Source organism: Mesoplodon bidens, assembly GCF_964165515.1.
Source record: "Mesoplodon bidens genome assembly, chromosome: 6".
Lineage (NCBI taxonomy): Eukaryota > Metazoa > Chordata > Mammalia > Artiodactyla > Ziphiidae > Mesoplodon > Mesoplodon bidens.
This window is the reverse complement of record NC_138162.1, coordinates 6,277,146-6,305,092: the sequence shown is the minus strand read 5'-3', so window position 1 is coordinate 6,305,092 and position 27,947 is coordinate 6,277,146. Positions and strand designations below refer to the sequence as shown.

The 27,947-nt window shown below is 42.4% G+C and overlaps 1 protein-coding gene across 2 annotated transcripts in view; it reads left to right on the top strand.

Moving 5' to 3' along the window:
- Positions 1-27,947, top strand: part of GPR107 (G protein-coupled receptor 107) — a 69,707-nt gene that overhangs the window by 4,301 nt on the left and 37,459 nt on the right. For both annotated transcript variants that reach the window (XM_081237770.1, XM_081237769.1), the window contains exons 2-10: positions 11,558-11,680; positions 12,447-12,497; positions 12,742-12,821; positions 13,862-14,001; positions 15,898-15,935; positions 17,520-17,576; positions 21,047-21,157; positions 21,508-21,641; positions 26,449-26,524. In XM_081237770.1, coding sequence (XP_081093896.1) covers positions 11,558-11,680; positions 12,447-12,497; positions 12,742-12,821; positions 13,862-14,001; positions 15,898-15,935; positions 17,520-17,576; positions 21,047-21,157; positions 21,508-21,641; positions 26,449-26,524 — 810 coding nt within the window. The remainder of the gene's footprint in view (positions 1-11,557; positions 11,681-12,446; positions 12,498-12,741; positions 12,822-13,861; positions 14,002-15,897; positions 15,936-17,519; positions 17,577-21,046; positions 21,158-21,507; positions 21,642-26,448; positions 26,525-27,947) is intronic.

Below are 27,947 nucleotides of genomic sequence, written 5' to 3'. Positions count from 1 at the left end.
AAAATGAGTGCTTAGTACTGGAAAAAGTATGGTTGCCAGTGTTTATAAAAATAGAAATTCTTTGCACCTGGGTGGTGGGCTTGTGAGTGCTTAGTACGTGGCTGATCTTGTTATAGATGCCACCAAACAGCAAGATGATAGATTATGGCTCTGTACTTTTCTGTTTTGTTTGGTTAGTACCACTGAAAAGCTACAATGACTGAAAAATGTGTTTTAAGTATTCTTAGATGTAAAAGGAAAACACCAAACTATTATTATTAGTTTATACCTGAGTGGTAAGGTTGCAGCTACTTTTCTGTACTTTTCCAATTACATTTTCTGTGAGCATGTGCAAGTTTTATAATTCAAAATAAATGATATTAAAATAGAACAAAGATTAGAGGGAAATCTCCATATTCTGAATAGTTTTCACAAGGTGGTGAAATAGTAGTGACTTGGGCGCAGGGGAGAGCTTTGATTCTTTTTTCCCTAATATAGTTGTCTCTGTTTTTTTTGGCCACAGCATGTGGGATCTTAGTTCCCTGACCAGGGATCTAACCCGGGCCCCCTGCGGTGGAAGCACGGAGTCCTATCCACTGGACCGCCAGGAAATTCCCCATTTGTATTTTTTTTTTTTTTTTTTTGCGGTACGCGGGCCTCTCACTGCTGTGGCCTCTCCCGTTGCGGAGCACAGGCTCCGGACGCGCAGGCTCAGCGGCCATGGCTCACGGGCCTAGGCGCTCCGCGGCATGTGGGATCTTCGCGGACCGGGGCACGAACCCGTGTCCCCTGCATCCGCAGGCGGACTCTCAACCACTGCGCCACCAGGGAAGCTCCCCCCCATTTGTAATTTTTAAAAATTAAATTTGATTACAAAAACTATCCTATTCACTCTTGAAGTCAAATAAAGATGATTTTTTTGAATACAGTACTTCATTTCAGAGGCATAGTTTACAGACAACCAAAACTTTGTTTGCTTGGATAAAGTGTAGATTCGAACAACAGAAGTTATAATTACCTTTCGTAAAACATTTGAAGGAGTCAAATAGCATTTACTATAGGACAAGTAAGTTTGCTTTTTGGTGACCTAAGAGCTTTTCTATTATGAGTCCTAGTCCTTCCTGTTCCCCATCCCCTTAGTTGGATTCTTCCAAGTTAACCACTGGTACCATTTGGTGTGTCCCTTCCACATTAAGGTCTTCATATACACATTCCCCACACGTATGTTTCTTTCTTTTCTTTTTTTGGTGTAATCACTTTATAACATCGAAGTCAGGTCAGGGTGTGTGCAGAGCTCTTTGATGATTTCTAAGCCAATGTCCAGCCATCCTGGCCTCTTGCAGTCCTCCGTCCACAAAGCAGAGGTTCACCTGAGGGTGGCACTCCTGGGTGCTGAGGCCCAAGTGCCCTTCCTCTTTATGCCCGCAGGCTGATGCCCAGCTCCGCTCAGTCCCTGTTCAAAGATGCCTTCCAGTGAAGCTTTCTCTGACCAGCCTCGCTTAGGTGGCAGTGCTGCGTGCCCTCCTCCTCTCCCTTCCCTGCTGTATTTCTCTGTAGCGCTCATCACCATTGAGCAGACGATGTCTTATACTGTTTATTTGTTCTTATCTGTCTGTCTCTACTAGAATGTAAGCTCAGTGAGAGAGGCCTGTTTGTTCATTTTTCAGTGTTTTGTTCTCAAAACCTAGAGCAGTGCCCGTAGGTACGCAATAAATACTTGTCGAATGAATGAACTTTTTCATCTATTAGTTATGGACATTTAAAAAATGTAAGTGTATATGTGGGTCTACTTCCTTCTGTTTAACTACTGCAATAATACTTCATTGTAAGAGGGACTCACCATTTCTAAAAATCATTCTTTTGTTGATTGAAATTTATAGTGTATTTTTATTGCTTGATTTTAGCTATTATAAACAAAGCTGCTATGAATATTCTTGTCATATATCTTTGTGTCTTTCTGTGGAGTAGATTCCTAGGAAAGGTACCAAATAGCCCTCTATGAAGGTTTTATCAATTTACACTCCACCAGTAGAGTATGACCATGTTCAGGGTGTTCGTTTACCCACATACTCCACAGCACATTATGTCTTAGCTTATGCCAGCCTGATGGGGAAAAGGTGACATCTTGTTTTAAGTTGACTGTTGGTGAGGTTCAGGATCTCAGCATGTTTATTAGCCCCCTGCTGGCTTTTAATTTCAGATCTTCTCTGTAGACCAGAAATTTTAGGAAAACTTATTTCAGTAAGAGTATACTTTTCAGTATATATATGTTCTTAAATGCTGGTAAAGCATTTGTGGTGGGAAAAATAAAGTTGCATGCAAACAGAAAACATGAAGAGAAAAAAAATTGCACCCATAATTAAGACCCAAAACTTCACTTTTTAAAAAATAAATTTATTAATTTAATTTATTTTTATTTTTGGCTGTGTTGTGTCTTCATTACTGCGCGTGGGCTTTCTCTAGTTGTGGCGAGCGGGAGCTACTCTTTGTTGCAGTGCACGGGCTTCTCATTGCAGTGGCTTCTCTTGTTGCGGAGCACGGGCTCTAGGCGCATGGACTTCAGTAGTTGCGGCACGCGGGCTCAGTAGTTGTGGCGCGTGGGCTCTAGAGCACAGGCTCAGTAGTTGTGGCACATGGGCTTAGTTGCTCCGCAGCATGTGGGATCTTCCCGGACCAGGGCTCAAACCCATGTCCCCTGCATTGGCAGGTGGATTCTTAACCACTGCGCCACTAGGGAAGCCCCAAAACTTCACATTTTAAATAAACTTTTTGGGTAAATTTTTGGCTTAGAATTTCAATAATCTTAAAGTTTTAATTTTACAAAGTAGTTTATTGCAAATAAGAACAAACCTTTCAGGGGACTTCCTTGGTGGTCCAGTGGGTAAGACTCCGCACTCCCAATGCAGGGGGCCCAGGTTGGATCCCTGGTCAGGGAACTAGATCCTGCATGCATGCTGCAACTAAGATCTGGCGTGCTGCAACTAAGACCCGGCACAGCATGCATGCATAAATAAATAAAATAAATAAATAAATAAATAAATTTATTTATTTACCAAAAAACCTTTCCGAATAATCTGAAATAATCCAGAATAATCTGATGCTGCATTTTTTTCTGAGATCCTCTGTGATAAATTAAGTATACATTAATTCAGATGGCTTCATCATCATCATCAAACTAATGCTTATGTCTTTGTTTGAACTAGTACTTTTGAGATTATAACTGTGGGCCAATTATGTTTCCACCAACTTCAGATAACATAAATCTGCTAAGGAAGGCCACGGAAAAGTATAAGTTTTTACAATCAACCATATAAATATGTACCTGGGAACAGTCCTGTATGTTGTTTATGTTCTGGTAGCCTTGACTTCTCATGAGTGAACAAATTCATTTAATTAACTTGATAAGCAGTTTCCTGTGATTAGGAATATAACTTGTTTTTATGGTTATTTTTTTATTCCTCCCCTATATGGGGAAGAATGTAAGGGAACAAAATTGATCACAGTTGATGGCTTGAAATTTTCTATAATAAAAAATTTTTAAAACAAACAAAAGATAACCATTTCTTTGGTTGTAAAAAGTATTAATTTTCTTTTTTTCTTTTTCGGCTGCACCGTGCGGCATGTGGGATCTTAGTTCCCCGACTAGGGATTGAACCCACATCTCCTGCATTGGAAAACAGATTCTTTACCACTGGACCACCAGGGGAGTCCCTGTAAAAAGTATGAGATGGATAAGAGCACAGGTTTGGGTTTTAAACAAACCTGAGTTAGAATACTGGCTTTGCCACCTACTAACATCACGATTTTAAGCAAGTTTTACCACTCTGAGCCTCATGTGTAAAATGGGCATAACAACACCTGTCTCATAGTATTGTAATAAGAGTGAATGGTGATAGAGTTCTTCCTAACACAGTACTGGGTACAAGGTCAAATGTTTGCGATCTCTGTGATCCTTGGAGAAACAGACAAACCTTACTGCTGGTTCATAACCTTAGCAGTTCATAACCTTACTGCTAATGGAAATGATTGAGTGGGCTTTGAAAATGTAATTAAATCTTCATTGCTTGTGTCAGATATTGTCATCTTCACCCCACTTTGGCAACTCCTTGCCTTGCCTCCTTTTACTTTGTCACTCTGCCAAGACACTGACATTGCTGCCTCTTACGTGGGAGAGTATCTGGAGGGACAGATGTGAGTGCTGAGGCTTCTCTCTTCCCCTCTCACACCCCATCCCCAGATGTTGCCTGTAGCACTCTGGCTGTAGCACTTACAGTGGGCGGGATGTTCATCCGAGGACCCCCAGATCTCTGGCTTCCTCTTGGTAGAAGGAGAGGTTTCCTTGTTCCTGGACAGTTAGGCCTGGCTGTTGGAGATTTTTTTTTTGAGGCTGAGTATTTATCACTTCTTGGGCCTCAGCCCTTAGGGGTGTTTTGTAAATATTGGTTTATTTACATTGAATTAAATCAAAGTTGAATGAGTGGTTAAAATGTTTGACCTTCCTGGTTACTTTCAGTCTCAAAGTTTGTGTCTCTATGATCTGTATAGTGAAACACAGTTTACAAAGTCACTTCCATACGTATCTTATTTGATATGGCGACATGATAGCTTAAAATGGAGTGTCAGAGGTTAGGTTAGGCGAGGGTCCTGCAGTTATTACTGGCAAATGGTAACACTTAGAAATAACGATTGATTTTTGTTTGTAATTACAGATGAACACATGGTCTTCGTTAGAAATTTAGAAAATATAGAAAAGTATAAAGAAAAAATTGCTGCCCACCATCCCACTGGTACTAACCTTTCCATGGTTTGATGAATTTCTTTCAAATCCTTTATAAATAATTGTAAATATATATACCTTTTAATTTTTTAAAACAAATTTAACTCTTAACTGTATATAGTTTGTTTCTGTTCTTTGCATTTAATATTTTTTTAGCTTTATTGAGATATAATTGTCAAATAAAAATTGTATGTATGTGTGTGAATAGTTAAGATTTACTCTCTTAGATTTCAAGTATACAGTATTTTTTTTTAAATAAATTTATCTATTTATTTATTTATTTTTGGCTGCGTTGGGTCTTTGCTGCTGGTTGGGTCTTTCTTTGTTGCTGAGTGCGGGCTTTCTCTAGTTGCGGTGAGCGGGGGCTACTTTTGTCGTGGTGCATGGGCCTCTCATTTCAGTGGCTTCCCTTGTTGTGGACCACAGGCCCTAGAGTGTGCGGGCTTCAGTAATTGTGGCACGTGGGCTCAGTAGTTGTGGCTCACGGGCTTAGTTCCTCCGTGGCACATGGGATCTTCCCAGACCAGGGCTCGAACCCGTGTCCTCTGCATTGGCAGGCGGATTCTTAACCACTGTGCCACCAGGGAAGCCCCAAGTATACAGTATTGTTAACTGTAGTCACCACGTTGTACATTAAATCTGCAGAACTTACTCATCCTGCGTATCTGAAACTTTGTACCCTTTGACCAACATCTTTCCATTTCCCTCTACCCCCAGCCTTGGTAACCACCATTCTGCTCTTTGCTTCTTAGAATTCAACTTTTTTAGGTTCCACATATAAGTGAGACTGTGCAGTATTTGTCTTTGTGTGTCTGGCTTATTTAACTTAGCGTAATATCTTCCAGGTTCATCTGTGTTGTTGCAGATGACAAGGTTTCCTTCTTTTTTAAGGCCAAAAAATAGTCCATACATAAACACACATTTTCTTTATCCATTTATCTGCTGGCAGCTACTCAGGTTGTTTCCATATCTTGGCTATTGTGACTAATGTTACAGCTATCTCTTCAAGAGAGTGATTTTACTTCCTTTGGATTTATACCCAGAAGTGGGATTGCTGGATCATATAGAGTTTTTTTTTTTTTGGCCACACCCGCATCTTATGGAATCTTAGTTCCCCGACCAGGGATTGAACCTGGGCCATGGCATTGAAAGCAGTGAGTCCTAACCACTGGACTGCCAGGGAATTCCCTAGAGTTCTAATTTTAATTTTTTGAGGAACCTTTCATACTGTTTTCCATAATGACTCTTCTAATTTACATTCCCACCAACAGTGTACAAGAGTTCCCTTGTCTCCACTCCCTCATCAACACTTGTAGTCTTTTAACTTTCTGATAATAGCCATTCTAACATGTGTGAGGTGATGTTTCATTGTGGCTTTAATTTACATTTCCCTGATGATTAGTGATATTGAGCACCTTTTGTGTCTTCTTTTGAGAAATGTCTATTCAGATCCTTTATCCTTTTATAAAAATATATTTATTTATTTATTTATTTTTGGCTGTGTTGTGTCTTGTTACTGGGCGCGGGCTTTCTCTAGTTGTGGTGAGCGGGCCTCTCATCCTCGTGGCTTCTCTTTTTTTTTTTTTTTTTTTTTGCTGTGCGCGGACCTCTCACTGCTGTGGCCTCTCCCGTTGCGGAGCACAGGTTCCGGACGCGCAGGCCCAGCGGCCGTGGAAGCCCGTGGCTTCTCTTGTTGCAGAGCACAGGCTCTAGGCGCCCAGGCTTCAGTAGTTGTGGCTCATGGACTTAGTTGCTCTGCGGCATATGGGATCTTCCCGGGCCAGGGCTTGAACCCGTGTCCCCTGCATTGGCAGGCAGATTCTTAAGCACTGTGCCACCAGGGAAGCCGCCTTTATCCATTTTTAAATCAGGATATTTGTTTTCTTGCTATTGAGTTGTTTTAGTTCCCTGTGTATTTTGGACATTAACCCCTTATCAGATACATGGTTTGCAAATATTTTTCCTCATTCCATAGGTTGTCTCTTCACTCTGTTGATTGTTTTCTTTGCTGTGCAGAAGCTTTTTTGTTTGATGTAGTCACATTTGTCTATTTTTCTTTTGTTGCCTGTGCTTTTGGTTTCTATCCAAAAAGTTATTGCCCAGACCATTGTTAAGAAGCTGTTTTCCTATGTTTTCTTGTGGTAGTTTTATAGTTTCAGGTCTCACATTTAAGTCATTAATCCATTTTGAGCTGATTTTTTATATGGTGTGAGAAAAGGGTCCAGTTTCATTCTTCTGCACGTGGATATACAGTTTTCCCAACACCATTTATTGAAGAGACTATACTTTCCCCACTGCGTGTTCTTGGCAGCTTTGTCAAAGATCAGTTGAACATAAATGAGTGGATTTATTTCTGGGCTCTATATTCTCTTCCATTGGTCTATATGTCTTTATGCTAGTACCAGACTATTTTGATTACTATAACTTTGTAATACATTTTGAAATCAGTCAGTGTGATGCCTTCAGCTTTGTTCTTGTTACTCAAGATTGCTTTAAGGTCTTTGTGGTACCATGTGAATTTAGGATTGTTCTAGTTCTGTGAAAAATGCCACTGGAATTTTGATAGGGATTACACTGAATGATATGGATAGAATGGACATTTTAACAATGTTAATTCTTCCAATCCATGAATACAGCTTATGCCTCCATTTATTTGTATCTTCTTTAATTTCTTTCATCAGTGTTTTTGTCGTTTTCAGTTTATAGTTCTTTCTTCTCCTTGGTAAAATTCATTCCAAAGTTTTTATTTTTAATATTTATTTATTTATTTATTTATTTAGGCTGCAGTGGGTCTTAGTTGCAGCATGTGGGATCTTCGTTGCGGCATGCAGGATCTTTAGTTGTGACCTGCAGACTTCTTAGTTGCAGCATGTGAAATTTTAGTTGTGACATTCATGCGGGATCTAGTTCCCTGATCAGGGATCAAACCTGGGCCCCCTGCATTGGGAGTGCAGAGTCTTACCCGCTGGACCACCAGGGAGGTCCCTGTTGTTTTTTTTATGCTATTGAAAATAGAATTGTTCTCTTTATTTCTCTTTCAGATATTTCGTTATTGTATAAGAAATGCCACTAATTTTTGTATGTTGATTTTGTCTTGCAACTTTACTGAATTTGTTTATTAGGTTTTTAAAAATATTTTATTTATTTATTTGGTTGTGCTGGGTCTTAGTTGTGGCTGGTGGGCTCCTTAGTTGTGGCATGGGAACTCTTAGTTGCAGCATGCTTGTGGGGTCTAGTTCCCTGACAATGATTTGAACCCAGGCCTCCTTCATTGGAAGTGCAGAGTCTTAACCACTGCACCACCAGGGAAGTCACATGAATTTATTAGTTTTAATAGTTTCTTGGAGGAGTCTTTAGTGTTTTCTATATATAAGATCACGTCATCTCTGAACAGAGACAGTTTTACTTTTCCCTTTCCGATTTGGATACCTGTTATTCCTTTTTCTTGTCTGATTGCTCTGACTAGAACTTCTAGTACTGTGTTGAATGGTGAGAGTAGGCATCCTTGCCTTGTTCCTGATCTTAGGGGGAAAGTTTATATCTTTTCACTGTTGAGTATGATGTTAGCTGTGGACTTGTCATATTACAGCCTGTATCATGCTGAGGTACATTCCTTCCATACCTGATCTGTTGAGCATCTTTATCATGAAGGGATGTTGTATTTGTCAAATGCCTTTTCTGCATTTACTGAGATAATCATAGGATTTTTTCCTTCACTTTGTTAATGTGGTGTATCACATTTATTGGTTTACATATGTTGAACCATCCTTGCATCCCAGGGATAAATTTTACTTGATCATGGTGTATGAGCCTTTTAATGTGCTGTTGAATTTGGTTTGCTAGTATTTTGTTGAGGATTTTTGCATCTTTGTTCATCAGGGATATTGACTTGTAATTTTCTTTTCTTGTAGTGTCCTTATAGGCTTGGTGTCAGGATGATTCTGGCCTTGTAGAATAAGTTTGGAAGTGTTCCCTCCTCTTCAATTTTTTGGAAGAGTTTGAGAAACACTGGTGTTAATTTTTCCTTAACTGTTTGAATACTGATTCAGTCTCCTTATTCAGATTTTCTGTTTCTTCAGATTGAGTCTTGGTAAGTTATATGTTTCTAGGGATTTGTCCATTTCTTCTAGGTACTCCAACCTGCATCTAATATTATAGTGTTATTACTTTCCAATATTAGGGGATAGTGGTGTGAAAATGGCTTTCATGTCAGATCTGTGTTGAAATCCCAGCTTTACCACTTAGAGTGTCCATAGTCTTGGGTAGCGTTTCATCTCTGAACTTGTGTCTTCATCCCTGTCATAGGGATACTGCTTTTAACCACACTGGGCTGAGTGAGGATTAGACATCATAGGAAAGCCCTTGGCACATAACCCAGTTCTTGGTAAGGGAGTTGTGATGCTGTTGTGATTGCTTAAAATATTCTTCAAAAACATGTTTTTAATGGCACTGTATTATCAAGTGAAATGCTATACAAAAGTGGGGAAAAAAAGCACTAAAGGAATATAGAGTTTGTATGGAAAAAAATCACTGTTATAAGGTTACAACTGAAACATTTTCCCCCCAAAACCTAGAAAATAGACATTGTGGTGGACTACGTGAAGATAAAAATCAATTAACAGGCTTCCATTTTTGCTACACAGCATCTAAATGCGGGATAAATTAGAACAAACATATTTTCAAAATTTAAACTTATAGAAGTATAATATACATGCTAAAGAAAATACTCACTGTAAGCATACAGCTCAATGAATTTCCACTGTGTAAGAATACTTGTGCAACCAGCAACAATGTTACCAAGCATTTCCAGAAGCTCCTAAAGGCCGCATCCCCCAAGTGACTGGGAAGTCTCTCCCTACCGAGAATAACCAACCACCATCCTGACCTCTATTGCCTTAGCATATTTCCCCCGACGTTTGAATTTGAATTTGTTATACCTATGGGGAATATGGCTTGTTTTGCTTAGTGTTATGTCTGTGAGATCCATCCACCTTGCGTGGGGCAGGAATTTTTTCATTTTCCTTCATTGTCCCTCTGTAGCCCTTCTCATCTGTGGATTTTGCCGGAGTCTTAAGCCCTGATGTCCAAAGTGATCCATCATATGTAGCTGAAGTAATTTCTGTCCTGTGAGTGTAGGATGGTAGTAGCCTTGTAACACTTTCGGGAGGACTGAGAAGATGCCCGCTCAAATCATGTTCCGTGGAGGTTCATCTCTCGTAGAGTCCCAGGGAAGACTGGGAACTTGAGCTTTTCTGGGTTTTGTGGTCTAGCAGCTCTCCAGTGTCTTCTAGCAGATGACTTCTGGAAGGTAACAGTTAAGTTATCTTATCTGGCTTTTTTTTTTTTTTTCTCTTCTCTCCCTGGGAGTGCTGGTTTGCTGCAAGCTCCTTCATCCCACCTGGAAATGGAAGGAAGTCTGGCAAATGCATAGCTGGGCTCCTAGAAAGGGGAGGGAAAGTCCCAGGGCCAGATAAAGGGGAGAGGGAGAGAAGGAGCTGAAACCCCAGTGGCAAAATAACACAAGCCAGGGCTGCCCCAAGGTGTAGAAATCTGGACCCAGAGCCTTGGATTTTGAGCAGCTGGTGAGGGAGAGCCGGAGCCAAAGCCCTAGACCCAGGCCAGGAGGGCCGCTGGGACTGTGTCCCTCTCCTCGGCTCACAACAGCAGACTCTCAACAGCTCTGTTCCTCGAATGAAGGAAGTGGGCTAGGAAATAGAACCCTCCTAACGGCAGTGGGAGGAGTCCGTTTGATTTTTCTGCTGAAGATCTGGTCCTTAGCCTCTCATCATAGGCGTTTGGCGTTTGCAATTACACTACCTCTGAAGTCCAGGAGCTCCAAGTCTAGAAATAAAAAATTACCCCTCACACAAAGAAACAAATTGCTAGGAAAGTCAGCAGAGATGACCAAGAACAGAATTAGGGGTTTCAGAGCTCCTCAGTATGTTGTAAGATGGCTCTATTTAAAATGAAAGAAATAACTGATAGAGTTTTAAAATACGAGCAGGAAACAAACACTATCATTAATGACTATGCAGATTTGAGGAAGAACCAAATCCAAGTTTTAGGAAAGTACTTAGCCTAATGCCTTTGCATTTAGGAGCTACTTAATAACTGTGAACATTTGGGCAAATAATTCTCAATATAAAACTCATGACTTTACACAATGTGAAGCGTCTTTGTGGAACCTCAACTTTAGAAGTACTCACTAATACCATTGTTCTGTTGGCCCTAAAATTTGTTGACTGAGTTGACATTGGAATCACCATTTTGAGATAGTTTTAAGTAATGTTCAGCTATTCCTGTTGTCCTGCAGTGGGAGGAGCCGGTTACACCAAAACGCCTAAGAAGGTTCATATGAATGAGTGTATTCTTGGAGCAGCTTTGGCCTCTTCTCCCTCCCTCCATGCCCCCCTCCCCCGCCTCCATGTTTTGAGTGCCTACTGGATGCCAGGCCTTGTACTTGAAGGAAGCATGGGAGGATGACTGTTCCTCCTTTCCTGGAATCCACATTCCACAGGCCATCGAGTCTGCCCCCGGGACCCTTACAGATACACTGGAATGAATCGAATCTATTGTGTGTTTCCTTCTGCAAAATTGTTGCTATGTTATGAGTTTCTGATGAGTCTTCTTCAGCTTTGGGAGCAAGAAAAGGCCCCACAGCTGTCTATATTACTGAATATATAGAAACATTGGTTAGGTAGCAGGGACCTATATAACCATAGTTTTCCAAGCAAATGAATAGGTTAACTCATCAAGTTAACTTCTCCATGTTACTAATTCCACCACCGCAAATCCTTTTAGGACGATGTGAGGCATAAGGTTCATCTGAACACCTTTGGATTCTTCAGGAACGGGTACATGATGGTGAATGTCAGTAGCCTTTCCGTGAATGAGCCTGAAGGAGCCACAGACAAGGACGCAACGGTAAGTGCCTTTCCAGGAGATCTTTTCTGTTGCTTAGGTGAAAGCTTCATCCCATACTTAAATATGAAGTATCAGAATGTAGAGAAAATTAAACTTGTGAGCGAGCATCAGATGGTTTTATTCTTTTTTTTTTTTTTTTTTTTTTTGCGGTACGCGGGCCTCTCACTGTTGTGGCCTCTCCCGTTGCGGAGCACAGGCTCCGGACGCGCAGGCTCAGCGGCCATGGCTTACGGGCCCAGCCGCTCCGTGGCATGTGGGATCTTCCCGGACCGGGGCACGAACCCGTGTCCCCTGCATTGGCAGGCGGACTCTCAACCACTGCGCCACCAGGGAAGCCCGATGGTTTTATTCTTAACAGTTAAGCTGTAATAATAATAATAATTTTTTTTTTTTTTTTTTTGCGGTACGCGGGCCTTTTACTGTTGTGGCCTCTCCCGTTGCAGAGCACAGGCTCCAGACGCTCAGGCCCAGCGGCCATGGCTCACGGGCCCAGCCGCTCCACGGCATGTGGGATCTTCCCAGACCGGGCACGATCCCGCGTCCCTTGCATCAGCAGGCAGACTCCCAACCACTGCGCCACCAGGGAAGCCCAAGTTGTAATTCTTGAATAATTTTAGTAACAACTGATCCTTCTTACAAAATGAATGCTAAGAAAACCAAGAGGTGGCCAGGCCAAAAGAGTCACCTTTCTGCTCTTGGAGTAATGAAGGTAAGGGCGCCGGGCATCATGTGGTTATTTACTTCCATTGTTTTCACCTCCTCTTAGATTGGATTCAGCCTAGACCGCACAAAGAATGATGGATTTTCTTCTTACCTGGTGAGTATCAAATGCTTGACCTGATCCCTCCCTTCACTTGAACCCAAGACACTGCGTGGAAACGTCCGTCAGTGCTGTTTTCTTGAGGTGGTAGTGGCTTTGACTTGCAAGCATCTCTGAGCACCCACAGTTGTGTTATTTGAACGGAGTCTGGGCCACTTATTTGCTTTGTTCCTGAAAACGTTTTGTTCTTACTCTAGTGTGAATGAATAAGGTGGTGTGTAATTGGGTCTTCCTTTCTCAGGATGAAGATGTGAATTACTGTATTTTAAAGAAACAGTCTGCCTCTGTCACTCTTCTAATCCTAGACATCTCCAGAAGTGAGTAAGTAATTCTACTAATCCTTCAGTTCAATCCTAGAGTAAAGTTAGGGGGAATTTGGTAGTTAAGTTACCATTTATTGTCTGCCACATGCCAAATATTTTGCTGAGTGCCGGAGATTAAAAACAAGATGAGGAAGACAGAGGTCCAGTCCTGGAGGAGCTTCTAGATGGGTGAGGGAGCAAACGATCACAGCAAACTAGAGAAGTAGTAGAGCAGAGAGACTGAGGATTGCAGAAGAGAAGGGAAGGCTTCAGAGAAGTGTTGGTGCGACCGCCCTTCTCATGAATAGACTTTACAGATGAATAGGAAAGGGAAGAGCATTTTAGGCAAAGGGAACGTGATATACAAAGGCAGAATGGTGTGAAATAGCATGGTGTGTTCAGTGAAGTGAGGTCATTGTCCGCATCCAGCTAAGGGGAAGAGAGGAAGGCTCCGCCCCGTTCAGTGCTAGACATGCTCCCCTTGGTACGAGTGATGGTGCCAGCTGAGGCTGCGTGTCCGCTCAGGCATGGAAACTTGCTTGTTCCTCCTCAGGCGGGATGGGGCAAACAAAATTGCGGTCTGGTAAGTAGGGAGGAGGGAGGAAATGCATATTAGGTGGGCTACTAATAGTGCTCACTGCCCCTCGCGTGCTCCCCAAGGCTTCACTTTAACATCTTACTGGGGGTTTTTTTTGTTTTTTTTTTTTTACCTCTTGTTCCTTTTCCCTTGTACACCAATTTGTTGAACACATTGCACATACTTAGGGGGGAATGTGTACCTCAGAATTGTATGGTTGCTATGAACTTAAGCTTTAGAGTGAGACTGCCCAGGTCCTCGCCCAGCTGCTCACTAGCTTACTACTCTTGGGCAGGTTCTTTAACCTTTCTGAGCTTTCATTTCAACATCTGTAAAATGTGGATAATAGAATCTACATCATAGGACATCATGGGACTGCATGAGATGATGGATTTAGAGCTGGAAACAACACCTAACTTACAACACTTACTGGCCATAAGCATTACCTTGAACTCTTTTTCTTCTGTCTTGTTTGAATATAGAGTGCGAATAAAATCTCCACCAGAAGCTGGTACCCAGTTACCAAAGATCATCTTCAGCAAGGATGAGAAAGTCCTTGGTCAGAGCCAGGAGCCTGGTGTTAACACTGTTTCAGCAGGCAGCCAGACTCAGAAAAAACAAGGTAAACTGTGAGGTAGAAGCTAGCATTTTCTTCACTACCCTGATTTGTAGATTCTTTTTTGTTCCTAAGTAAAAACAAATATGATCTTAGCATTATTTTATTTTTGAGGTGATATAAAAATATGTACCAAAGAAAAATGTGGAAAAGGTGGGAGAAGAAATGTCATTTCTCCTTACTCCCTGTGTTAGAATTTTAGTAATTTATATTTCCTTCTAAACTTGTTTCCTAAGTCTAGAATATTTGATTTTTAAAACTCATACATGTTTATAATTTTATAAGCATCCCTGTTCACTCAACTTTAAGTTATTTCATACTTATTAGATATCTCATTAAATGGATACTGTAATTTGCTCAGCCTTTCCCCTTAAAGAGACATATTTCTACCTTGATGCTATTATATTAAAACATTGCTACATCAGACATTGTTATTTGTAGATTTTTTTTCATATGTAGAACTTTCTTTAGGATGGGTTCCCAGAATTGGAATCTCTGGTTCAAAGGATATGAATACTTTTGAGAATATTGATACATATTTTCATTCCTCTCCATATGAGTTGTGTGAATTTATACTCCTGTTGGGAAATATATAAGAATAGTGCCCACATCACCATGTCCTAGACAATACTGGGTTTTTGGTTTTGTTTTGTTTTTTAAATTCTAAAGTGAAAGGCAAAAAGGTATTCTTGATTTTGAAGTCACTTTTTTAAAAAAATTTATTTATTTATTTATTTTTGGCTGTGTTGGGTCTTCGTTTCTGTGCGAGGGCTTTCTCTAGTTGTGGCAGGCGGGGGCCATTCTTCATCGTGGTGCGCAGGCCTCTCACCGTCTCGGCCTCTCTTGTTGCGGAGCACAGGCTCCAGACGCGCAGGCTCAGCAGTTGTGACTCACGGGCCTAGTTGCTCTGCGGCACGTGGGATCCTCCCGGACCAGGGCTCGATCCCGTGTGCCCTGCATTGTCAGGCAGACTCTCAACCACTGTGCCACCAAGGAAGCCCTGAAGTCACTCGTATTACTGAGGCTGCTCTTTTCCTCCATATGTTGATTAACCAATTTATATTTATCACCTCTTTCATTAACCGTTAGGTTTATCTAATAATTTATATGAGTGCTTTAAAGATAACTATTTATTGTATTATTTATGTGTCTTTTTTCTCAGTTTGTCAAAATTCTAACCCAGGTTAAAAGATGTGCAGAAATGTTACATTTGTGTGATGAGGTAGTTTCACGTATGTTCACCATCTCCTCCTTGTCCAGGTTCCTCAGGCTCACATAACCATTCCCTAGGCAGAAAATCTTCTTTTCCTTCTTTTTATTCTGAAACTCTCTCCCTTCCTGCAGGGAGTTTGAGATGCTGTCTTCCTCACGAAGAGGGTCTTAAGTAAAAATAAGACACAGATGCCCTCTCTTTTCATTGAAAGAAGTCATTAGCAATTTCTACACTCCTTGATGTGGAAATAAAAATAGTATGCTTTATGCTAATATTATTTCCGATTTTTCCGTGTATATAAATAAATCTCATATATTATATATATATGTATTTTAAACAATGATCTGTTTTCAAATGTAATTACTTAGAAGATAAGGAAGTCATTCCACGTGGTATCTCTGACGGTAACATGCACTAGGTTATTTAGAGATGATTTCCCTCGTCTGTACTGAGTATTATCATTTATTAGATTGCATTTATAATAGAACAGGTTGCCATTTGCGGCTTCTACAGCTCAGGAGTGTTTGGGGTTCTAAGCAGATGGCATTTCACTAGATGGCACGTGGCCTCACCGTTTTGATTGTTTGAATTATTTGATATTAGACGAGCTAGAGTCTCATAAAATGATACTGTAATATACATATGAGCTGAATCATGCAATAATAGCTCTTAAATGGTTCTGCTTCTAGACAGTGCAAAGTCTGAAAGAAGTACAGTGGATTCAAAGGTAAGAAATAACCTGACTTATGCTCTCAGCTTTCCTGGGTGTATATGTATGTCTGTGTATGTGTGTGCATATAGGAATGCATATACATATGTATATATGTACACACACAGGTGCGCACACATACATCTGCATGCCTGATCTACAGGGGGTTGCCTTCTGTTTGGGGAGATAACTTAGGCACTCGGAAACAATTTCAAAGTAAGACTGAGTGCTGAGCTATACAGCACTTACATGATAGAGGCTCAGATAGTGAGAGGAGAGGGAAGTGGGCTCTCGGAGAGCCCTCTGGAGGGAGGCGTCACCAGGGCTTGAAGTTTGGTAGATTGTTTGGGGAAGAAGAGAATGAAGGAGATGAAGACCATCATGAGCAAAGACCGGAAGTGGAGATGAGCGTGACAGGTGCTGGGCACTGGCCTATTGGAAGTAAAAGGTACCGTTTGGGAGCAGAGAGAGGTGTCTTAGATAACAGAGGGCTGGAAAATTGAAGGCATCGATGCACAGAAAACAGGAAGTCATCATGTGTTCTTGACAAGGATGGAATGTGATACAGAAGGTGTTAAGGGAAGGTCATAGTTCTGAAGGAATGTGTAGGGAGAGGGAGACAGTGAAATTAGAGGGACCAGGAGGAATACTGTTGTGATAATACAGGTTTAGGGTGATGAGGATCTGAACTAGCGCAGAGCTTTGGAATCAGTCTGGGAGGTCATTTGGGGGTGGTGGGAGGGTAGGAGAAGAGGTAGATTCCCCCCCCCCCGCCCAGAGGTGTAGGAAGTAGAAATAGCAGAAGGAAAAACGGGAAAGTTTTGGTTTGGGATATCTTGGTTTTTCAGTGATGGGACATCCAAATGGCGGTATTTTATTTTGTTTTATTTTAACGGCTTTATTGAAGTATAATTGATATTTAATAAACTGCACATATTTAAAGTGACAATTTGATAAGTTTTGGCTTGTGTGTACACCTGTGAAACCACCACCACAACAAGAGAGTGAACCTGTCCATCACCCCAGAGGTTTCTCCTGTCCCTTTGTCACCTTCCTGTCCCTAAGTAACAACTGATCCGTAACTATAGATACGTTTTACAGAAGCTGCTATAAATGAATTATGCAGTACCTACTCTTTTTTGTCTTCTTTCATTTAGCATAATTATTTTAGGTTCGCCCGTGTTGTTCCATGGATCAGTAGTTCCTTCTTCTTGTTACTTACCTTTAGTCCGTTGTACCGGTGGCAGTATGTAGATCATTTGAAGTCGGGGATGGAGCCCAGGTGCCGTGCCAGGGTGTGACCTGGGTTGGCATCCGTTGTCTAGCTGAAGCTTTAAGACTAGAGAGGTGGTCACTAGTGAATAGGGGGTATTGAAGAGACAAGAGGTAGATGAGAAAAGGAAATGGGTAAAAGAATTACCATTCTCTGTGGAAGGTGATTTCATACATCTTGAAAAAAATGGTGAATTTCTTTTTCAGTGAGCTTCTGAAGAAAGCTTGGGTTTAAGAAAAGCATGTTTTGGAGTTTTAGAATTTTTATTTTTATTAGCAAGCTTTTTCCACCAGTCTCATTCTAAAATAGGTTGTTACTGTCTTTTTTAGGCAACAGGAGAGAAATCCTTTTCTGTTCGTAATAATGATGGGGCAGTTTCATTTCAGGTATGTATTCTCTTTCAGTCAAGCTTCGTAGAATTTATCTCTACCATGTAGAAGGGTGAATTTTTATAGAAAATTTGAATTTAGAAGTAGTAATTTAGGTATGCTACGTGTCAGTCACTTGAATACAGTAGCTCTCTCCATAACAAACCTACAAGGTGGGTATTGTTAGCCACCACTTATCAAATCGTAAATCTCTGAGAGAGAATAACTCAGAGTGTTATGTCCAGTGTGAGTGAGGAGGCCCGGATTCCAACCCAGTTCTCCCTGGCTGTCCCCACACCTCTGCCTCTCCAGTCCCATGCTGCCTCCCATTCAGAGTGTGTCAGAAACACAGACTTCTGTACCTGAAAGGACCATTGTGATCTTTTAGGGTGATGTTGTCATTTCAGAGATGAGTTCACTGAGCCTTAGAGGCCTGAGTGACCTGCTTAGCTGTCACCCTTGTTAACTGCGCACGGGTGTTTATGGCAGCATCGCAGCCCGTGTGTGGGGTCCGGCGGAGGACACTGGACTGGACCTCAGAGCCCATGTGCTAGCTGGTGACCTTGGACAGCTCAGTCAGCTTCTGAACCTCGCTCTTGAATGATCTGAACATGGAAAACGAGCGCGCGTGTCTCACAGGGTTGTTAGGTGTATCATTCTTCAAAAGTAAAAGTGCTTTGTAAAGCACCATATAAATAATCTTTTATCATTAATTTGTAAGAATCACTGTCTCTTTTCTAACCAGTTTTCATTAACTGAGGTGTAATTTGCTTAGAGGGAAATGCCCAGGTCTTACGTGTATGGTTCAATCAGTTCTGACACCTGCATGCACCCACATAACCCACTCTCAAGCTTCTCTGTATTTTCACCATCTCCGAAAGTCCCCCACCCCTGCGTCTGCTCTTCTGATTTCTTTCACCGTGGATTCTTTTGCCTATCTAACGATTTTTATGTGTTCTTTCAAGTTCAGTGGCCGTCGGTATTAACAGCTAATAACTGAGCGCTTTTGGGGCGCTCATCTGCTCTGAATCCTCGGCAGCTTCCCATCTGTCTCAGAGTAAAAGCCCGAGTCCTTCCACGTGGCCTGCAAGCCTGCGTGGTCCAGCTGCTGTCAACTTTCTGACCTCAGCTCCTGTTTCCTCCCCAGCCCCTGCTTATTGCTCGCTTCCAGCTACACAGGCCACCTTGCTGCTCCTAGAAAAGGTCATGCCTTGGGCTCTGCTCTAGCTGTACCTGCTGGAGGAACATTCATCCCTCAGAATCTGTGTGATCAATTTCTTCCTCCTTCAAGTCTTTGCTCAAATGTCACCTTCTCAACAAAGTTTACTCCCATCGCCCTGTTTTAAACACAGCACCCCCCGCCCCGCCCCTGGCTCTGTTTTTTCCCTTAGCGCTTCTTTCCAACGTACGGTATACCTGTACTTATTATTGTATTTATTATCTGTCTCTCCCTTTAGAAGGTAGCCATAAGGGCAGGGATTTCTATCTGCTTTATTGCCGCTGTATATGAAATTCCTCGTCTTGGGCCTGGCCCATAACAGGCTGCCCATCTGTCATTACGGAGATGAATGAGTGAGTCACACATCGTGCTGAGTACTTATGTGTCATCATTATCTCAGTTCATCCTCCCAACAGTCTGTGAATTAGGTACTGTTATTATTCTCCTTTTACAGATGAGGAAACTGAGGCTCAGAGAGGTTAAGTAACTTGCCCAAGGGGAGGGTTCAAACCCAGGTTTGTCTGACTCCAAGGCCCATGTGTTTAATCACTTTGCTTTACTACCTTCTTAAGAAAATACAAGAGGTACTTTTCTGTCTTCTTTCCTTCACTTTAAAATGTTTGTTAATAAAATAAGCATTTTGAATGTTTCTTTTTTAAGTCACAAAAGGAAAGCATTTATAGGGTACACATTTGTCCGTTACTAGTGCTTTGTGTCGAGGTGAGTACTGAGGGGAAAGCAGCATTCGTGGTGATTCAGAACATTGCCTCAGGCAGCCCGTGCATAGGGTTCTTGGGATGCATAGAACAGGCGGCACACAGAATGGGCAGCTCGCTTTCTCTCTGGCCTCCCCACCCCTTGTAGAGAAGCCAGCAGGCGGCACGTTAGTGTTCTGCTACCCAGTGTCCTCCCGGTTTTGGGCAGCACAGTCACTCCGAGCTTTTCTGCTCCATCCACAGAGGAGGTCTGATAGTCTGTCTACCTAGAGCTGGAAAGGGACTGTCAGGGCTTACCTCAACCCTAACGTTTTCATTTTTGCTTTATTTTCTTTTCTTTTTTTTCCTTCAAGTGTCAGGTCTCTACTCTGATCCACCATGATGGTTCTATTGATTTTTTTAAAAAATATTTTTTAGAAATTTAATGAGAGTCTTACTTTTGTAATTAAATTTACATGTTTAGAAAAGTTTTCTTTTTGTGTCTACCTTGGGTGGACAAGAATACACGCTCTCACTTTACAGGGATGAGTTTGGGACATGGTTTTTCGGTAATAATTTCAGCTTGAATAATTCTTGGTCTTTTCTTTTCGTCTTCTTGTCAGATGTCTCTTTTTTCCCCCCATTCTTTTAAATTTTGAGGTATAGTACCTATAGAAGAGTGTATAGTACTTAAGTTGAGTACAAGTAATTATAAATAATCACCTTTGTAACCATCACTTGGGACAAGAACTAAAACAGTGCCAACACCCCAGAACCCCCCTGTGGCCCTCATGCTCTTCTCAACTCTAGAGTAACCCCTATCGTGAAAGATGTTATCGTAACCATTTCCTCACTTTTCTTCATAGTTTACCACCTATATATGTAACCCTAAACAGTATATTTTAGGCTTTGAGTAAAATGTTCTCTGGAATTGATTAAGGTGTCACATTCTGTGATCTTTATATATATATATATATATACATTTTAAAATTTACATTAAACTTCATTTGAATACATGAAATAATGTTGAAAACAAAGAAAAATGTCTAAATGTAGAAATTGTAGCCTCTGTTACTATTGTTTAAAATCATATGGGTAAATTTTGATGAGGGAATACTGGTCCTTTAACTTTTCAAGTATCAGATGAACCTCCTTTCTTTCTCAGAAGTATTTTTTACCAAAGAGCAAAACAACAATATGTTGGCTTGAAAACTAGAAAACTGTATCTTAGGTTAGCTCTGCAGACTTCTGCAAAAACCCATCACTGATGGATAAATATGTGATAAAGCAAGTGTAGTAAACTGTTAATTGTAGAATCTAGGTAGTGGGTACATAGGTATTCACTGTATAATTCTGTTAACCTTTCTGTTAGCTTGAAAATGGTTATAACAAAATATTAGGAGGGTATCATAGAATAAGAAAACATCTATTTAAACTCTGCTCTGGGACAGTTTGATTAATCTAAGTAAGCAGTCTGTTTTCTTCTGCTCATGGTGTTCACGATTTATTTCTAAGATTTAAAAATTTAGCCGAGGATTTGGGTACGCTTAAATTTTTTTCTTCTTCACTTTCAGTTTTTCTTTAACATCAGCACTGAAGACCAAGAAGGCCTCTACAGTCTTTATTTTCATAAATGCCCTGGAAGTGAAATACGGTCTAATGACAAGTTTTCATTCAGCCTCGATGTGAGTACCATACAGAAACTCACATGTGGGTGTTGTCAGCCGTGTAAAATGGGAGACAGTTATTTCTTCATGAGAGTAGTCTTAAGAACACTTAAGCCAGAGTAAGAGAAACATGTGGCCAAAATAACATTTATGCCAGTGGGCAGGATACTTCAGCAGAGGGTTCATAAATAAGAAAATATAAAGCGATTTAGGATGTGTTTACACTTTCAGCCTATGCATTAAGAATGTGGGTGTTATCTGCTGGTACTTACTTTCTTGAACTTCCGTGAAACAGCTAAGATTCCAGATTGCTGAATATGGGATGATCTGTTTCTGAAAAGTAAAAATTAATGTCATGTTGGTTTCAGATTGAGATCACAGAGAAGAATCCTGACAGCTACCTCTCAGCGGGAGAAATTCCTCTCCCCAAATTATACATTTCTATGGCCTTTTTCTTTTTGCTCTCTGGGACCATCTGGATTCACATCCTTCGAAAACGACGGTAAATTATCACCTCCTTGAGCCCTTCATCCACGAGTGTTCGGGGATTTATATAATTTCACCTTTTGCTCTCTTCTGAACCTGGAGCACTTGGCACTAGCGATCCTGTTCTCTTCAAAGGGCATCTTCCCCAAAACAAAGGGAGACCGTGCAGGAGGCTTGCCGCCTGGGAGGCCTTTGCATGCCTTGGTGTTTGTTCACTTCCCATTGCTTTGTTTAAAAAGCAAATCCAAATATTTCAATAATATACAAGCAAAATAAAATGTATAAGCAAAGCGTTTCCATAGCGAGGACACTAGAGTCCAGGACTCAGAGTGAACACATTGGTCCCATTCAGGGGCTCTTTGTTCTTAAGAGACAAGTGACGACAGCCCAGTGCCTGGTGGGAGCATGGAGTTGCTGCTGAGCACCGAAGGCCCCTGCCCAGAGCCTGGGCGGGGTAGATACCGACCTCCAGAGGATCATCACTTGAGAAAACCTCTGCAAAGCCCACCTGCCTGACTCTTGGCCTTTCTTCTGAAATCCCTGAGGCTTTAACTTCCTGGTCTCTTGGTACTTGAGGGCAGCAGCAGCATATGTGTGGAGCTCATGTTTGTGTCCATCCCCCGAAATGGAAAACAGGATACTAATTTTCAGTTAAAAAATAGTGTGAAGTGTTTGTTACAGTATAAGGCCCACAAACTGTGTAAATGATGGTATGTGAATACGGTATTATAATATGGATTTAAATTCAGACAATAATCGAGCACCCCCAAGTACCAGACACCTCTTTCTCTGGAGCAGTGGGACACATTGAGATCTCTTTAACCTCTGGTGGCCAGATTGCCTTCTAGTGGACGTGTTCAGCTCGGGTACTGGGCTCTGCTGGATGTGGTTGCTGGTTCCTGTTTGTTGTAAATCTTGTACATCCACTGGATGGAACTGTGTCTTGTTTACTTGTGAAGAACCCTGCATAATCATGTTTGGACTGGAGATCAGGCAGCCATTAATAAGAAAAAAAGAATCCTACAAATTCAGGCCATAAGAGGTGTTTGGGGGGTGGCGTTTGGTTTGTTTTTTTAAAGAAAGTTTTGCTTTTGCCGTTATTAGAAAAGTAAGAACTAGGGGTCGGAGACCTGATTTCAGGTGTAAATGCTGTGACTCTTAACTGCCTGTGTGCCTTCCTTCAATCTAAGCCTCTTTCTCCTCGGCTACAGAACTGGGACAGTCATAACTGCCCTGCCTTCCCCTCAGTCTTAGATCCTTAGTTTTCTTATGTGATTTCCCCTGAAATGATGTGTACGAGTTCTGCAGATCAGGGTGCCGTGCAAAGATGAGGGGCATACAAAATAGTTTAGCCAGATGTTCAGTGGTATTTTAATTTCCCTTTATTTAGCGATGCAATAGTCACTGTCGCTGGTTCACTTATGTAAACTCATGGCAGCAGTTTGAAATCTGTGGTTAAACGCGGCTGACCTACTTTGTACACCGTATTTTACACTCCTTGTGGAAGTATAGCGTGTGTACAGGAGCGTGCCATTTCAGCCGCCTGCCCCATCCCCGTGTTTTTCCTGGAGTCTCACAGCCAGCCACGTGAGTCACGTCACAGATGTGACTCCAGGGCTGCCAGCGCATTTCAGAGACTTGTAGCCCCTTAGTGCTGGAGGGAACTGAGAGATTTTTTTGCCTCGTCTCATTGAGGCCTTGGTGGGGGGGAAGTGAGAGACATGGCTAGCATCCCCCGACAGAGCTGGCCCCGGGACCCAGACTGGCTTGCTGTGCCTTTGTGGCTCTGTCGTAGGCCCCAGAGCACGGGGAAGTGGGAGGGGCACGCGGGCAGCTGATCGGTTTGGTACCTGCTCTCTGCCCAGCCAGGCAGTGGATGTCACGGCTCCTTGAGGCCACTGTTGGCCCATTTTCAGCAGAGGTTTCTGAGGCCTAGAGAGATGAAGGTCGTCAGGGTGGACCCCGCATGTGAGCCAGGTCGGTGTGGCTCCAGTGCCCGAGACCTTTCCCTCATTCACGTAACGGCCCAGCCATGAGTGCTGCAACTTGGACCGCGAGCCTTGGTGGCCGGGGCGTGTGGTGAGCACAGCCCTTGACGGTTCTGCACTCTGGGTAAGTCTCATTACTATTCAGGAGGGACAGACTCTCTGGCCTTGACTTCCCTTTCGACCTTCAAGTAGGTAGGCACTGGAGCAGGAAAGTACCAGGGAGGAAACCAGTCATCCGGAAACTGGGTGTGCTGGGTGTGCGTCAGCGCGCGACACGCCCTCCTTATCGTTCTGTGCACGCCCTCTCCTGTTTTACTTCCTGTCCCCTCTCCCGTTCCTTCCCCGCACGGCCAGCCACTCGGATGCGGTTAGTGTGTGTTTTGGGGATATTCGTGTATTCTTGTAAACAAATAATGTTTATTGGTATTGCATATATTTTTTTAAATAAATTTTTATTTATTTATTTATTTATTTATTTATTTATTTTTTGCGGTACGAGGGCCTCTCACTGTTGTGGCCTCTCCCGTTGCGGAGCACAGGCTCCGGACGCGCAGGCTCAGCGGCCATGGCTCACGGGCCCAGCCGCTCCGCGGCATGTGGGATCTTCCCAGACCAGGGCACAAACCCGTGTCCCCTGCATCGGCAGGCGGACTCTCAACCACTGCGCCACCAGGGAAGCCCTAAATAAATTTATTATTTTATTTATTTATTATTTTTGGCTGTGTTGGGTCTTCACTGCAGCACGTGAGTTTTCTCTAGTTGCAGCGAGCAGGGGCTACTCTTTGTTGCGGTGCGCGGGCTTCTCATTGCGGTGGCTTCTCTCGTAGAGCACAGGCTCTAGGCGCGCGGGCTTTAGTAGTTGTGGTGCATAGGCTTCAGTAATTGTGGCGCGCGGGCTCTAGAGTGCAGGCTCAGTAGTTGTGGCGCACGCACGGGCTTAGTTGCTCCGCAGCATGTCGGATCTTCCTGGACCAGGGCTCGAACCCATGTCCCCTGCATTGGCAGGCGGATTCTTAACCACTGTGCCACCAGGGAAGCCCTGCATGTATTTTTAATTTATATAAACTGTTCCATCTGTAGGTATTGTTTTTGTACATTCTTCACTCAGAATATCCTCTTTAAGATCTAGTCACGTGGCTGCGTGCACGTCCAGTTCATTACTGTTCAGCCACAGTGAGCGTCCATGTCATCCACAGTGCGCGTCCCCATTCCACCCACCCACCCCCTTAATGGTGGACCCCTAGGTTGTCTTCATTTCCCTGCTTCCCCGTGCTGTCATGATCCACCCTCCTTCCTGTCCCCGGAGGGGTCTGCAGCCTCTGAAGTACATCCTCGGAAGGAGGTGCCCTGGGTGTCGGGGAGCTCTCCGTTAATTTCGCTAAGTGCCGCCGATTGCCCACCAGGATGCGTGCCTATGCCGGCTTGTGCTCCTACTACACGTGTGCCAACACTGGCACCTTATGTTTTGCCAGTGTGATGGGTATAAACTGGTACCTCATTTTCTTCTGCATTTCTCTGAATATCAGTGATATGAATTATCTTTTCAGAGACATGTTAACCTTCTGGGTTTTCCCTCTGTGACTGCCTGTATTTGCATATTTTTCTGTGGGATTTTCTGTGGGATTTTCTGTGTTTTTCTTGTTGCTTTGCATAAATTCCTCACACATTCGGATCTCAATCCCTTGTATGTCTTAGACATTGCAAATTTCTTCTCCCAGTTGAATTGTTGAGTAAAAATGTTTCATACTAATGGAGTCACGGCTATCTAATTTTAGTCTTTGGGACAGTGCTCCTTGGAACTTAAGAGGCCCATTCCTACTCCAAGATTACAAAATGTGTATTTTATGCTTAGCATCAGACTCCACCTGGGTTGTAAGTAAGTGTGAAGCAGAGATCCAGCTTTCCTTATTTCTTATATAGGTTTGAGCTAATTTTTCCCCAATGTCAGTCATTAAGCAGGCTGTTCTTTTCCCATTGACTTGGTATCCCCTTAACTATCAAGCTTCTGTACACACACGAATCTATTTATAAGCCTTCTAGTCTATTCTGTTGGTTTACCTGTCTGATGCGACACCCGTTTCCCGTTTTTTACGGCTGTGGCTTTGCAGAATGTCTTGATATCCGAAAGTGGGAGTCCCCACTGTAGCGCTTACTCAAGTCTTTGCTTTCTTTAAGACTTTTCTCCATCGTGGTTTTGTTTGTCTTCTTAGGTTAATTCCTGGGATGAGGCAAGAAGGGGTAGTGGAGTTGAGTGCCTGGCAGCCTGAAGGTGGACTCGTGCCCGTAGGGGGAGGTGGGCAGTGGGTGCTTTGCGCCACTGTCCTGCTATGTTTGGCAGGTTCTAGCTGTGAGGAGGGAGAGAGGGGCACAACCCCAGCGCTTTCTCTCTGACCAGCCCTGCTGCCTGGCTCCAAAGCCTCCTCTCCTCCTGGCTACAGATTTCCCCTATAGCTGTGCCTAATCACCTCTGCCTTCTTGGGGGTTTCATGCCATTTTCATAGATCCATCTGCCTCATTCTTGATTCTGCGGGCTTTCCAAGGTGGTTTCTGGAGAAGCAGCGGGCAGCCTGTTTAGATTTCCATCTTATCAGGCCTGGAAACCCATTGTGCATAACTCGGCTCTATTCACAACATTGAATTATATAGTAGAGGTGACTTGGGACTCCATTCCAGGCCTTTTCTGCTGCCAGCAACCACTTGTTTAAAAAGCTTCATGTTTGTGGTTTGCTTGATTATATTTCCTGCCTCCTTATAAGTATATGATGTCTGGAGCTTCACGTGTTCTTTGGGAGTATGAAATATCCCTTTAATTCTTTTCTCTCTGTTTTTACATAGGAATGATGTATTTAAGATTCACTGGTTGATGGCCGCCCTTCCTTTCACCAAGTCTCTCTCCTTGGTGTTCCACGCAGTACGTATTAGTATTTTGGGGTCATTTACGAAATGATGTACAATGCCTATACTGTCTGGAAAAATAAAGTAGAAGACAGGACACATCAAATAAAAGATGAAAGAATACCTTTGTCATGAAGCCTCCTTTGGTCTGGGAGGGACTCTGGTCACAGAGATGAATCCTCACAATCTCCCTAATGCTAGACTTGAGATCTTCACACGTTACCTTCAGACTCAGAGTCTTCTCAGAACGCTGGTTGGTGTCTATTTGTTTTGTTTTTGTTTTCCCAGTCATTTCTTAAGATTAGTGTGCCATCTGCTGAATTGTTTCCATGACTTCCTTTATTTTTCCAAATATTCCCTCATGTTCCCGTTTGATTTGAAGTTCAGTGTTAGGATACTTATTTGAGAGAAAACTGATGCTCTAAAGATTGAGGCATAAGAATTGAGCTTAAGCTTTGACTATTTAGTCCTGATGCAGATTGAAATGAGCCTGCCCATGGGAGTAAGATCACAGCTTCCCTGATTTGTAGGCCTACGAGGTATCCATGGGTCATACGTGAGGGTGACAGTCTCCAGACATGTGCACAAGATCCTACTGCACTTAAAAATATTGTCATAGAAAAAGTAATAATATAGCCAGTTACAATCTCAAGAAATGACAATTATTTGGATAATTTCCCATTTGGGTGTAAAGTAAAAGATTCTTTCTGGAACCGTGTAGATGACGAATGATAAGATTCTTGAGTCACTTTCATATCTAGACAGCCACGTGTGGGAGAATGAAAGATGTATAAAGAAACTGATGTCAGCTTTGGGAGTCCTGCCTGGAAGCATTTGGGCCACTACTGAAACTGGTCACTTTAGTTAAACTGCACTGGTGATTTCAGGTAGCTCTAAATTTACAGATTTTTTTCCAAAGAAAACATAGTTGAAGCTAGGTGATTCCACATAGATTTATTTACTGACTTTACTGACTGAGTTATTATGTAAGCAGCAAGGCTATGAAAGATAAAGCTCTTGACTGGGGCATTGAAAAGACCTGTGGCATTTGGAGGTCCTTTTTCTTGTTTATTTATTTTTTGGTGGTTTTATTTTTATTTATTTTTTTATTTTTTTGCGGTACGCGGGCCTCTCACTGCCGTGGCCTCTCCCGTTGTTTTGGTGGTTTTATATGTCATTTTATTTTATTTTATTTTACCTGGGCTACGGCAGTGAAAACCTGGAATCCTAACCACCAGGGAACTCCCTTGGAGATTTTAAAGAAAAGAATAGGCATCCATTTGCCAGAGTGAATCACCTGCCTCAGGAGAGGGGCCCTGGGACTTCCCTGGTGGCCCAGTGCTTAAGACTCTGAGCTTCAAATGCTGGGGGTGCAGGTTCGATCCCTGGTCGGAGACTAAGATCCCACATGCCGTGTGGCACGGCCAGAAAAAGAGAGG